The 15,698-nt window shown below is 47.1% G+C and overlaps 1 protein-coding gene across 1 annotated transcript in view; it reads left to right on the forward strand.

Moving 5' to 3' along the window:
- The window catches only part of ZFAT (zinc finger and AT-hook domain containing), a 110,704-nt gene extending 98,678 nt beyond the window's left edge, over positions 1 to 12,026 (forward strand). Inside the window, exon 17 of the mRNA XM_075270083.1 lies at positions 11,380 to 12,026. Within this exon, the coding sequence (XP_075126184.1) occupies positions 11,380 to 11,619 (240 nt within the window). The 3' untranslated portion in view covers positions 11,620 to 12,026. The remainder of the gene's footprint in view (positions 1 to 11,379) is intronic.
- The last annotated feature ends 3,672 nt before the right edge of the window (positions 12,027 to 15,698 follow it).

A 15,698-nucleotide genomic window follows, 5' to 3' on the forward strand; every position in this document is an offset into this window, starting at 1 on the left:
GTACACAGTGACTGCACCAGCAGAATAGTGAGCGCAGCTCTGGAGTATAATACAGGATAAGTAATGTAATGTATGTACACAGTGACTATACCAGCAGAATAGTGAGCGCAGCTCTGGAGTATAATACAGGATAAGTAATGTAATGTATGTACACAGTGACTACAGCAGCAGAATAGTGAGCGCAGCTCTGGAGTATAATACAGGATAAGTAATGTAATGTATGTACACAGTGACTGTACCAGCAGAATAGTGAGCGCAGCTCTGGAGTATAATACAGGATGTAACTCAGGATCAGTACAAATGTCTTCAGTGCTAAGCTAAATGTTGCGCCGTCTATAGTCTGCTAATAGAGGGACATACACAGTACTTATAGCAGTATAATAGTCCAGGCTGCCTGGCCACACGGTTTTTCAGCCATTAGTAATTCTGCTATGTGTCGGTCACATACTTCTGACATACGCCATTAACCTTGTATGTTATTTTCTCCTCGGGCCCACTTAGATGCCTTCTGAGCGTTGCCTTGTACTGTCCATCTATGTTATTAAGCACTGTACACCGCGCTCATGTCACATTGGATAGAGTGAGGAAATTGCTACAATAATGTAATAACAGCGTGGCGGTGGAAATCACAATGGCAGCCGCTCTTTCCCTCTGTCACTTTGACACCCTAACCTTTACTTTTGCTGTCCAAGGCTTCAATAATGGCCTCATCTCCTCGGGGCACGTTTATAAAGTGCTTTTGCTATCAGTTGTCTGACAGGTGCACCAAATTTCACAGTGTATATGTACAGCCATATACAGATCGTAGCCATATACAGATGTAGAAGATACGTCTAGCAGGTACGACCGGTCTGATGTGACTTAGTCAATTCTGCTGTTTTTGGAATACAATCTGTTGGACATGTTTGGCGTAGGTTGTCAACAAATATTCTTCACCCTCTTTTCTTTGCCTTTGGTAGCCCCAGTAATGGCCGACTCTGCCCCTAATAATAAACTTGTGGCCCCATAGCTAGTGAGCCAAATGGCATTAAAAATTCTCCTACATGGGGTCCAGCGTCTTTAATGGTAAAATCTGGTTTCTCTAGCCCCACCCTAGGATGGCTCCTGAACAGGAGAACCACCAGGGGAAATAGATCTTCGCAGCTGCTGTTCTTGGTTTTGGCTCACTGGGCCACTTAAAGGGGTTGTGTGATCTGGAATTTTATTTACAAAAAAGGTAGGACAGACAGTGGGGGCAAGTGCTGCTCAGGCCCATGAAGGTCTCCAGTTCTGGTCTGCTTAGGTAGTCACTGTCTGCAGTGGTGACTTGTATCAGCCAATGGTTGGTGGGAACATCTTGGCTTTTCCTGTATAGAGACCAGTAGTGACCCATTCTGTGCTCACTGCTGATTTTACCTTGCTGAAAAATGCCTTACAGCTCGTTCACATGGGCGGCGGTGGGGAGGATTTTGGTACCGAGAGCAACGCGGGGAGCCGCGTCACTCTCGGTTCAAAACCCGCCTGCCACGACCATCGCGGTCGCGACTTCCCCCTCCGGAGTCAGCTCAAATGAATGGGCCGACTCCGGAGGTTGAAGCCGCGGCTCACTGAGCCGTGGAATTCACCTTAAGAAAGGACAGCTTGCTTCTTTTTTCCGCTAGTGGCAACATGCCGCTAGCAGAAAAAAGAACACTAGTGGTCTCCATAGACCACCATTGTATGGAGGCGGATTATGAGGCGAAATCCGCTGTCAAAATCCGCCTCCTTGCCCCCATGTGAACTAGTCCTTGAGGGTAAATGAGTATGTGTGTCATCTAATATCATTGAATAAATTACTGATACAGGTTTATTTCGAAGGTATGTGCTCCCCACTGGAGCACTGATCTCATTTTTGCTCTTTTGATGCACACTGATTTACCTGCTAATTGAGCCCCATATACGGTATATGTATGTCTGGTAAGGAAAGGACTTATTCTGGAGATGTTTTTGAGGTGGAGGTGACATGAGCGTGTAAGTGATTCAATATGGGGAGTGAAGGAAAGGTCTGCGTCAAACATGACCCTGAGGCAGCGGGCCTGCTGCCTAGGAGTTATAGCAAGGCCTGAGACTGCAATGGATATATTAGGGACAGATCTATTAGATGGTGGAAACAGTAGTAGTTCAGTCTTGGAGAGATTTAGTTTCAGATAGAGGATAACCCCACCGAGCCATCATGACATCACTACTAATAATAGATGATGTCACAGCTTGTTTCCTCCCCCCCCCGCCCTGTCTGGAAATCTCTCCCGTAGATCTGAGCGAATCTTCTTCAGGCTCTTGTTGCCTTTTTTTTTTTTTTCCTTGGTTGCAAACCCCATTAAGGGGTTAATTCAAGCAGACCTTATAAATGTAAGAATGTATTCATCTGCCGTTAGAACTTTGTTCTCTCTAAACACCAGCGGTAGGATCATTCTGAAGGCTTGCGAGCGTTTTTTCTTCTCGTAGCGCCTGAACTCGCCGTGAAATGCCAGCCTTGTTGTGCGGTAACCCAGGGGGTGCGATCTTCAGCGGACCTTTCATATTTTCATTTAAACGCAAGACTGGTATCAAACCCGAGCAGAGATGCCAACTAAGGGAATTGAAGCCGGCGTCGTCGCTCATTTAACGGCTGCGATCACTCTCTCTATTATTCAGCGGAGGGGACTCAGCCCGCGGCTCTTCTATAAGAATGTAAATGAGAGCGTTCACAAGTGAGATGATGTAAACAGCGACTTTGAAATGCAAATCCTCCTACAGAATTGTGATTTATCATACTCCAAAAGCAGAAATATGGATCCTTGTAGCACAGCTGACATCTGAGACGCCGCAAATGCAGTAAAGAGAAATACTGTTAGGGATTTAGATTTTCATGGCGGCCCCTATAAAGGTGTAAAGAGGGAGAGGGGGAGCGTGAGTCAGGAGGGAGGGTAAAGGAAGATGTCTGCAAGACGAAAGAGAAAGTCTGATGGCCTCTACTGAGACATAAGGAGACACTGTCACTCGGGGTACAGGATAAGGACAGGCTAATACTTGGGGTACAGGATAATGACAGGCTGATACTTAGGGTACAGGATAAGGACAGGCTGATACTTGGGGTACAGGATAATGACAGGCTGATACTTAGGGTACAGGATAAGGACAGGCTGATACTTGGGGTACAGGATAATGTCAGGCTGATACTCGGGGTACAGGATAAGGACAGGCTGATACTTGGGGTACAGGATAAGGACAGGCTGATACTCGGGGTACAGGATAAGGACAGGCTGATACTCGGGGTACAGGATAAGGACAGGCTGATACTTGGGGTACAGGATAAGGACAGGCTGATACTCGGGGTACAGGATAATGACAGGCTGATACTTGGGGTACAGGATAATGACAGGCTGACACTTGGGGTACAGGGTAATGACAGGCTGACACTTGGGGTACAGGATAATGACAGGCTGATACTTGGGGTACAGGATAATGACAGGCTGATACTTGGGGTACAGGATAAGGAGACGCTGATACTTGGGGTACAGGATAATGACAGGCTGATATTTGGGGTACAGGATAATGACAGGCTGATACTCGGGGTACAGGATAATGACAGGCTGATACTTGGGGTACAGGATAAGGAGACGCTGATACTTGGGGTACAGGATAATGACAGGCTGATACTTGGGGTACAGGATAATGACAGGCTGATACTTGGGGTACAGGATAAGGAGACGCTGATACTTGGGGTACAGGATAATGACAGGCTGATACTTGGGGTACAGGATAATGACAGGCTGATACTTGGGGTACAGGATAATGACAGGCTGATACTTGGGGTACAGGATAATGACAGGATGATACTTGGGGTACAGGATAAGGAGACGCTGATACTTGGGGTACAGGATAATGACAGGCTGATATTTGGGGTACAGGATAATGACAGGCTGATACTCGGGGTACAGGATAATGACAGGCTGATACTTGGGGTACAGGATAATGACAGGCTGATACTTGGGGTACAGGATAAGGACAGGCTGATACTCGGGGTACAGGATAAGGACAGGCTGATACTTGGGGTACAGGATAAGCAGACGCTGATACTTGGGGTACAGGATAATGACAGGCTGATACTTGGGGTACAGGATAAGCAGACGCTGATACTTGGGGTACAGGATAATGACAGGCTGATACTTGGGGTACAGGATAAGGACAGGCTGATACTCGGGGTACAGGATAAGGACAGGCTAATACTTGGGGTACAGGATAATGACAGGCTGATACTTAGGGTACAGGATAAGGACAGGCTGATATTTGGGGTACAGGATAATGACAGGCTGATACTCGGGGTACAGGATAATGACAGGCTGATACTCGGGGTACAGGATAATGACAGGCTGATACTTGGGGTACAGGATAATGACAGGCTGATACTTGGGGTACAGGATAATGACAGGCTGATACTCGGGGTACAGGATAATGACAGGCTGATACTTGGGGTACAGGATAAGCAGACGCTGATACTTGGGGTACAGGATAATGACAGGCTGATACTTGGGGTACAGGATAAGGACAGGCTGATACTCGGGGTACAGGATAAGGACAGGCTAATACTTGGGGTACAGGATAATGACAGGCTGATACTTAGGGTACAGGATAAGGACAGGCTGATACTTGGGGTACAGGATAAGGACAGGCTGACACTTGGGGTACAGGATAATGTCAGGCTGATACTCGGGGTACAGGATAATGACAGGCTGATACTCGGGGTACAGGATAATGACAGGCTGATACTTGGGGTACAGGATAATGACAGGCTGACACTTGGGGTACAGGATAATGACAGGCTGATACTTGGGGTACAGGATAAGGAGACGCTGATACTTGGGGTACAGGATAATGACAGGCTGATACTTGGGGTACAGGATAAGGAGACGCTGATACTTGGGGTACAGGATAATGACAGGCTGATATTTGGGGTACAGGATAATGACAGGCTGATACTCGGGGTACAGGATAATGACAGGCTGATACTTGGGGTACAGGATAATGACAGGCTGATACTTGGGGTACAGGATAATGACAGGCTGATACTTGGGGTACAGGATAATGACAGGCTGATACTCGGGGTACAGGATAATGACAGGCTGATACTTGGGGTACAGGATAAGCAGACGCTGATACTTGGGGTACAGGATAATGACAGGCTGATACTTGGGGTACAGGATAAGGACAGGCTGATACTCGGGGTACAGGATAATGACAGGCTGATACTTGGGGTACAGGATAAGGACAGGCTAATACTTGGGGTACAGGATAATGACAGGCTGATACTTGGGGTACAGGATAAGGACAGGCTGATACTTGGGGTACAGGATAAGGACAGGCTGACACTTGGGGTACAGGATAATGCCAGGCTGATACTCGGGGTACAGGATAAGGACAGGCTGATACTCGGGGTACAGGATAAGGACAGGCTGATACTCGGGGTACAGGATAATGACAGGCTGATACTTGGGGTACAGGATAATGACAGGCTGACACTTGGGGTACAGGATAATGACAGGCTGATACTTGGGGTACAGGATAAGGAGACGCTGATACTTGGGGTACAGGATAATGACAGGCTGATACTTGGGGTACAGGATAAGGAGACGCTGATACTTGGGGTACAGGATAATGACAGGCTGATACTTGGGGTACAGGATAAGGAGACGCTGATACTTGGGGTACAGGATAATGACAGGCTGATATTTGGGGTACAGGATAATGACAGGCGGATACTTGGGGTACAGGATAATGACAGGCTGATACTCGGGGTACAGGATAATGACAGGCTGATACTTGGGGTACAGGATAAGCAGACGCTGATACTTGGGGTACAGGATAATGACAGGCTGATACTTGGGGTACAGGATAAGCAGACGCTGATACTTGGGGTACAGGATAATGACAGGCTGATACTTGGGGTACAGGATAATGACAGGCTGATACTTGGGGTACAGGATAATGACAGGCTGATACTTGGGGTACAGGATAATGACAGGCTGACACTTGGGGTACAGGATAATGACAGGCTGACACTTGGGGTACAGGATAATGACAGGCTGATACTTGGGGTACAGGATAATGACAGGCTGATACTTGGGGTACAGGATAATGACAGGCTGATACTTGGGGTACAGGATAATGACAGGCTGATACTTGGGGTACTGGATAATGACAGGCTGATACTTGGGGTACAGGATAATGACAGGCTGACACTTGGGGTACAGGATAATGACAGGCTGATACTTGGGGTACAGGGTAATGACAGGCTGATACTTGGGGTACAGGATAATGACAGGCTGATACTTGGGGTACAGGATAATGACAGGCTGATACTTGGGGTACAGGATAATGACAGGCTGATACTTGGGGTACAGGATAATGACAGGCTGACACTAGGGGTACAGGATAATGACAGGCTGATACTTGGGGTACAGGATAATGACAGGCTGATACTTGGGGTACAGGATAATGACAGGCTGATACTTGGGGTACAGGGTAATGACAGGCTGACACTTGGGGTACAGGATAATGACAGGCTGACACTTGGGGTACAGGATAATGACAGGCTGACACTTGGGGTACAGGATAATGACAGGCTGACACTTGGGGTACAGGATAATGACAGGCTGACACTTGGGGTACAGGATAATGACAGGCTGATACTTGGGGTACAGGATAATGACAGGCTGATACTTGGGGTACAGGATAATGACAGGCTGACACTTGGGGTACAGGATAATGACAGGCTGACACTTGGGGTACAGGATAATGACAGGCCGACACTTGGGGTACAGGATAATGACAGGCCGACACTTGGGGTACAGGATAATGACAGGCCGACACTTGGGGTACAGGATAATGACAGGCCGACACTTGGGGTACAGGATAATGACAGGCTGATACTTGGGGTACAGGGTAATGACAGGCTGATACTTGGGGTATAGGATAATGACAGGCTGATACTTGGGGTACAGGATAATGACAGGCTGATACTTGGGGTACAGGATAATGACAGGCTGATACTTGGGGTACAGGATAATGACAGGCTGATACTTGGGGTACAGGATAATGACAGGCTGACACTAGGGGTACAGGATAATGACAGGCTGATACTTGGGGTACAGGATAATGGCAGGCTGATACTTGGGGTACAGGATAATGACAGGCTGATACTTGGGGTACAGGATAATGACAGGCTGATACTTGGGGTACAGGATAATGACAGGCTGACACTAGGGGTACAGGATAATGACAGGCTGACACTTGGGGTACAGGATAATGACAGGCTGATACTTGGGGTACAGGATAATGACAGGCTGATACTTGGGGTACAGGATAATGACAGGCTGATACTTGGGGTACAGGGTAATGACAGGCTGACACTTGGGGTACAGGATAATGACAGGCTGACACTTGGGGTACAGGGTAATGACAGGCTGACACTTGGGGTACAGGATAATGACAGGCTGACACTTGGGGTACAGGATAATGACAGGCTGACACTTGGGGTACAGGATGACAGGCTGATACTTGGGGTACAGGATGACAGGCTGATACTTGGGGTACAGGATGACAGGCTGATACTTGGGGTACAGGATAATGACAGGCTGACACTTGGGGTACAGGATAATGACAGGCTGACACTTGGGGTACAGGATGACAGGCTGACACTTGGGGTACAGGATAATGACAGGCTGACACTTGGGGTACAGGATAATGACAGGCTGACACTTGGGGTACAGGATAATGACAGGCTGACACTTGGGGTACAGGATAATGACAGGCTGACACTTGGGGTACAGGATAATGACAGGCTAATACTTGGGGTACAGGATAATGACAGGCTGATACTTGGGGTACAGGATAATGACAGGCTGATACTTGGGGTACAGGATAATGACAGGCTGATACTTGGGGTACAGGATAATGACAGGCTGATACTTGGGGTACAGGATAAGGAGACGCTGATACTTGGGGTACAGGATAATGACAGGCTGATACTTGGGGTACAGGATAATGACAGGCTGATACTTGGGGTACAGGATAAGGAGACGCTGATACTTGGGGTACAGGATAATGACAGGCTGATACTTGGGGTACAGGATAATGACAGGCTGATACTTGGGGTACAGGATAATGACAGGCTGATACTTGGGGTACAGGATAATGACAGGCTGATACTTGGGGTACAGGATAAGGAGACGCTGATACTTGGGGTACAGGATAATGACAGGCTGATACTTGGGGTACAGGATAATGACAGGCTGATACTTGGGGTACAGGATAAGGAGACGCTGATACTTGGGGTACAGGATAATGACAGGCTGATACTTGGGGTACAGGATAATGACAGGCTGATACTTGGGGTACAGGATAATGACAGGCTGACACTTGGGGTACAGGATAATGACAGGCTGACACTTGGGGTACAGGATAATGACAGGCTGACACTTGGGGTACAGGATAATGACAGGCTGATACTTGGGGTACAGGATAATGACAGGCTGATACTTGGGGTACAGGATAATGACAGGCTGACACTTGGGGTACAGGATAATGACAGGCTGATACTCGGGGTACAGGATAATGACAGGCTGATACTTGGGGTACAGGATAATGACAGGCTGACACTTGGGGTACAGGATAATGACAGGCTGATACTTGGGGTACAGGATAATGACAGGCCGACACTTGGGGTACAGGATAATGACAGGCCGACACTTGGGGTACAGGATAATGACAGGCCGATACTTGGGGTACAGGATAATGACAGGCCGATACTTGGGGTACAGGATAATGACAGGCCGATACTTGGGGTACAGGATAATGACAGGCCGATACTTGGGGTACAGGGTAATGACAGGCCGATACTTGGGGTACAGGATAATGACAGGCTGATACTTGGGGTACAGGATAATGACAGGCTGATACTTGGGGTACAGGATAATGACAGGCTGATACTTGGGGTACAGGATAATGACAGGCTGATACTTGGGGTACAGGATAATGACAGGCTGACACTAGGGGTACAGGATAATGACAGGCTGATACTTGGGGTACAGGATAATGACAGGCTGACACTTGGGGTACAGGATAATGACAGGCTGATACTTGGGGTACAGGATAATGGCAGGCTGATACTTGGGGTACAGGATAATGACAGGCTGATACTTGGGGTACAGGATAATGACAGGCTGATACTTGGGGTACAGGATAATGACAGGCTGACACTAGGGGTACAGGATAATGACAGGCTGATACTTGGGGTACAGGATAATGACAGGCTGATACTTGGGGTACAGGATAATGACAGGCTGATACTTGGGGTACAGGATAATGACAGGCTGACACTAGGGGTACAGGATAATGACAGGCTGACACTTGGGGTACAGGATAATGACAGGCTGATACTTGGGGTACAGGATAATGACAGGCTGATACTTGGGGTACAGGATAATGACAGGCTGATACTTGGGGTACAGGGTAATGACAGGCTGACACTTGGGGTACAGGATAATGACAGGCTGACACTTGGGGTACAGGATAATGACAGGCTGACACTAGGGGTACAGGATAATGACAGGCTGATACTTGGGGTACAGGATAATGACAGGCTGATACTTGGGGTACAGGGTAATGACAGGCTGACACTTGGGGTACAGGATAATGACAGGCTGACACTTGGGGTACAGGGTAATGACAGGCTGATACTTGGGGTACAGGATAATGACAGGCTGACACTTGGGGTACAGGATGACAGGCTGATACTTGGGGTACAGGATGACAGGCTGATACTTGGGGTACAGGATGACAGGCTGATACTTGGGGTACAGGATAATGACAGGCTGACACTTGGGGTACAGGATAATGACAGGCTGACACTTGGGGTACAGGATGACAGGCTGACACTTGGGGTACAGGATAATGACAGGCTGACACTTGGGGTACAGGATAATGACAGGCTGACACTTGGGGTACAGGATAATGACAGGCTGACACTTGGGGTACAGGATAATGACAGGCTGACACTTGGGGTACAGGATAATGACAGGCTGACACTTGGGGTACAGGATAATGACAGGCTGACACTTGGGGTACAGGATAATGACAGGCTGATACTTGGGGTACAGGATAATGACAGGCTGACACTTGGGGTACAGGATAATGACAGGCTGATACTTGGGGTACAGAATAATGACAGGCTGATACTTGGGGTACAGGATAATGACAGGCTAATACTTGGGGTACAGGATAATGACAGGCTGATACTTGGGGTACAGGATAATGACAGGCTGATACTTGGGGTACAGGATAATGACAGGCTGATACTTGGGGTACAGGATAATGACAGGCTGACACTTGGGGTACAGGATAATGACAGGCTGATACTTGGGGTACAGGATAATGACAGGCTGATACTTGGGGTACAGGATAACGACAGGCTGATACTTGGGGTACAGGATAAGGAGACGCTGATACTTGGGGTACAGGATAATGACAGGCTGATACTTGGGGTACAGGATAATGACAGGCTGATACTTGGGGTACAGGATAAGGAGACGCTGATACTTGGGGTACAGGATAATGACAGGCCGACACTCGGGGTACAGGATAAGGAGACGCTGATACTTGGGGTACAGGATAATGACAGGCTGATACTTGGGGTACAGGATAATGACAGGCTGATACTTGGGGTACAGGATAATGACAGGCTGACACTTGGGGTACAGGATAATGACAGGCTGACACTTGGGGTACAGGATAATGACAGGCTGATACTTGGGGTACAGGATAATGACAGGCTGATACGTGGGGTACAGGATAATGACAGGCTGACACTTGGGGTACAGGATAATGACAGGCCGATACTTGGGGTACAGGATAATGACAGGCCGACACTTGGGGTACAGGATAATGACAGGCCGACACTTGGGGTACAGGATAATGACAGGCTGACACTTGGGGTACAGGATAATGACAGGCTGACACTTGGGGTACAGGATAATGACAGGCTGACACTTGGGGTACAGGATAATGACAGGCTGACACTTGGGGTACAGGATAATGACAGGCTGACACTTGGGGTACAGGATAATGACAGGCTGATACTTGGGGTACAGGATAATGACAGGCTGATACTTGGGGTACAGGATAATGACAGGCTGATACTTGGGGTACAGGATAATGACAGGCTGACACTTGGGGTACAGGATAATGACAGGCTGATATGATGTCCTAGGGTTTGTGTTCTATTGACTCTCTCCTGTACATTTGCGGCTTTTCTTTGTATCCTTCTCTATAATCTATATTATTATATGTTCTGTACATTATATTATATTATAATTCTGTTATCAGGTGACTGAAGAGGAGCGCTCGGCCAATCACGCGGTGATGATACAGGAAGCGCTACAACAAGCCTCGGTGGGGTTGGGAGAACAGCACCACCTGGTGGTCTCCTCAGACGACGTCGAAGGCATCGAAACTGTGACTGTTTATACCCAAGGAGAAGAGACCTCGGAGTTCATTGTGTACGTACAAGAAGCGATGCAGCCCGTGACCGATGGCACAATGGAGCACATCCTCCAAGAGATCTGACCGTACCCAGAGTATCACATGTACGATATCGGGAGGAGACCATATACATATATCCCAGACACAACTTCATGACTACCCCAAAGATGACATGCATTTAGAAAAAATTTTATTTTTTTTTTATTTTTTTTGAGCAATAACTGTACAAATGTATTTGTATTTAGCTGGAATTAATTCTGGGAAATGTTTACATAGAATAAACTCTGAGTATTTCGCCTGGAGTCGAGAATTTGATGTGGAACAGATTGCATCTTTGTGACGGTAACGTGTAATATTCTATACGATATACTGAAGCTGGAAGAACGTTAGAATGGGCCGACACAATATCAGCGATTCCAAATATTGTCATTAAATAAATATTATAGTTTTTGTTTTTAATTAAACACTTGATACAAAATATCCATTTGAAATTTAGTTCAGTAATCTTTTTATACGTCCTTTTATGGTGCGGGGTAAGGTGTTGTTCTTCACAGGTAAGTTGTAGTCTTTATACCATTTGGAGAAAATTCTGACATTTAGATCGCTGTTTATTGCATTGCGGTGGATATTTTTGGCAACGGGAGATACCTCATAGGTTTATCTGTATTTTATGTACTAGTGAATACAGCTGGCGTTCCTTGGGTACAAAAAAAAGATCACAGTGAAGAAGATCAAATGAACAGAGGACAACAGTGAGTTCTGCAATCTTCTGATAAAGGTGTATGTCAGTGAGGCTACGAATGAAAAACCTGCGAGTTCCTATTGGCTAAGGTGGGTCATGTGATGTGATCTGGAGGAAGGCTCTTGAAGAGGAAGTCAGTGGTGCTGTATTTGCTTTTGTGACTATGTGAAGAACAGTAGGGCCTAGAGAGGTGAAACACGATCGAAAAACCACCTGATTTGTCTGTGCCAGATTTGACCGTGTGAAAAGAACAGACATTTTATTTTCTTTATAGACCCTTATGGCAGGGGGAAAACGAGAGGTGCCTAAGACTATCGGAAAACACATATTTGTGATGGTCTTTAGAAGTGAGACACTGCTCTTCTATCAGGCGGGTCTGCCGATCAGGAATGGCATTAGGGAGGGGCAAATCCAAAGGGGTCCCCAGGATCCGGAGCCTCAGGCTTTTAGCTTGATGCTTCCGTTCCTGAGAGCTCAATAGCTGTGCTGTGCACAATGATAGTGTTTAAAGGGATCCTATCATACAATCAAATTTTTTCTCACGAACACGTCAGAATAGCCTTAAGAAAGACTATTCTACTCCTACCTTTCGTTGTCTTCTCTGCGCCGCCGTTCACTTGAAAATCCAGTTTATGTCGGTATGTAAATGAGTTCTCTCGCAGCACTGGAGGCGTCCCCAATGCTGCCAAAGAACTCCAGCACCACTTCCATCTTCCTTCTTCACCACGTCTTCTTCCGGCGGTGCCTTGTAACTTCTAGACCTAGTGCAAAGCTGACTGCGCGCTCCCACGGCCACAAGAAAAATGGCCGCTTACACAGTGTTTTAAGCGGCCATTTTCTCAGGGCCGGCGGGCATGCGCAGTCGGCTTGCCCGAGGCCTAGAAGTTACAAGCCATCGCCAGAAGAAGACGTGGTGAAGACCTTGTTCCAGAAGAAGATGGAGGCGGCGCTGGAGAGTTCTCTCGCAGCATTGGGGACGCCCCCAGTGCTGTTTGAGCGCTGGGGACCTCCCCCAGTAATGCGAGAAAACTCATTTACATACCGACAAAAAACGGATTTTCAAGCGAATGGCACCACGGAGAAGGCAACGAAAGGTAGGAGACAAATAGCCTTTCTTAAGGCTATACCGACGTGTTAATGAGAAAAAATTGTGATTGAATTATAGGATCCCTTTAATTCTATGGCAGAGCAGGGAGCTGAAACATCCCTGCTCTGCCATAGAAGACCGCCGGTAGCGCACAGGACATCGCAGCGCAAGTGGCATGCTGACATCACTGTCTCACTACTGCAGGGAGAGTATGCTGCTGCTCCGCTCATCGTAGGAGCGCGGTAAGGCGAGTACAAGATTTATTGTTTTCTGGTAAGGGGAAAGGAACACCTGCTAAGGGGGCAAACTATTATTTATAGGAGGGCTAATATTTATAGTGAGGGAACTATTATATATAAGGGGGATAGTATTTATATTGGAGAAACTATTCTACAATCTTCTGATAAAGGTGTATGTCAGTGAGGCTACGAATGAAACACCTGCGAGTTTCTATTAGTTAATGCGGTTTATGTGATGTGATCTGGAGGAAGATATTAAGAGAGAAATTATTATATGTAAGGGGGGGGCTATTAAATATATGTGGGCTATTATAAGAGGGGAATAATTATAAGGGGGTTCTTATAAAGGGGACACATATAGATGTTATTTAAAATGGAGGAACGAAGTGGCAGTGAAAATAATTTTATGGTTGGGGGCTACCACAACATGAACTGGCATTAGTAAGGTTGAGGAGCAATGCTCTAGGGGATCTGATGGTTGGTACAAGATTATATATAATTAGTATATATACCGCAGTACTAATGTATTGCACTAAGCTGTATCCATGCACTTCTATGACACACTGCCAGCAGGTAATGACAGGCCTGGGAGCCTTCAGTAGGCCTCTGGCCATCAGGAGTAGATTGACGGCCAATGATGGTGCTACTGGGGGCAACCACATCGGAGGCATATTAATAGGATATGTCACCAATGTCTAATGAATGGGGATCCGATAGCTGTGACCCTCATCAAAACCTAGAACAAAGTGGTATTGATCACCGTGCCTGTGTCTACTAGCTCTAATCCGAGACCACATGAGAGACTGTTTTAGTCACTGGTTGTCCATTGAAAGGGGCTGACCGGGTCTGGAGTAGGTTAGTAAATTCCCCAGTTTGTCTCTTAGGCTTTCACTCCATGTTTGATAACACATAAGCTTGTGGATTCTGAAAACAGCCATGACCTCCACCGCCAGCCCCAACATGTGCTGCGCCTCGGCTTCTGGTGGAGAATGCGGGGTGAGAAGCACCAACTACCTGAAATGCCTTACCCTGCAATGGCGCCACTCACCAGGGACTGTATAAAGAATAGTGAACACAAAAACAAGCAATAGCTACCTCACCTTGGTTTTCAGTACCTGAGACCATATGTATATGCTGCACCTAGAGGTGCAACATCAGCCTGTACGTGACTATGGGAACCGGATATGTGATCTGTACAGTGCAAAGACCAAGGGAAAGGCGAAGGATGGAGAAGTAACTAATGTATATGTAATGTATCGTCTGCTCATATCTATAAGGAAAAGTGTGTGGAAAGGAAAAAACCTTAAAGGGAATCAATCATTAAAATGCTATTTTTTTTTCTCCCTAACACTAGGAATAGCCTTAAGAAAGGCTATTCTTCTCCTACCTATAGATGTCTTCTCCGTGCCGCTGTTCGGTAGAAATCCGGGTTTTCTTTGTTATGCAAATGAGTTCTCTCGCAGCACTGGGGGCGGTCCCTAGCGCTCAAACAGCACTGGGGGCGTCCCCAATGCTGCGAGAGAACTCTCGAGCGTCGCCTCCGTCTTCGTCTCTCCACATCTTCTAACGGTGCTAGCTTCAATCTTCTAGGCATGCGCAGTCGGCTCTGCTGTCGGGCCTTGCGCCGAGCTGACTGCACATGCCTGCAACAATTTTCCTGTGGCCGCTTACACAGTGAACTGGAGTGAGCGGCCATTTTCTGCGCATTCCTAGAAGTTTGAAGGCAGCGCAGGAAGAAGACACAGGGAGAGAACGTTCCAGGCAAAGATAGAGGCGGTGCTGGAGAGTTCTCTCGCAGCATTGGGGACGCCCTCAGTGCTGTTTGAGTGCAGGAGACCGCCCCCAGTGCTGTGAGAGAACTCTTTTGCATACGGAAGAAAACCCGGATTTCTACCGAACGGCGACGTGGAGAAGACATCTATAGGTAGGAGGAGAATAGCCTTTCTTAAGGCTATTCCTAGTGTTAGGGAGGAAAAAATAGCATTTTAATGATTGATTCCCTTTAAGGTTTTTTCCTTTCCACACACTTTTCCTTATAGATATGAGCAGACGATACATTACATATACATTAGTTACTTCTCCATCCTTCGCCCTC

This window comes from Leptodactylus fuscus, chromosome 4 (assembly GCF_031893055.1).
Source record: "Leptodactylus fuscus isolate aLepFus1 chromosome 4, aLepFus1.hap2, whole genome shotgun sequence".
Classification (NCBI taxonomy): Eukaryota; Metazoa; Chordata; class Amphibia; order Anura; family Leptodactylidae; genus Leptodactylus; species Leptodactylus fuscus.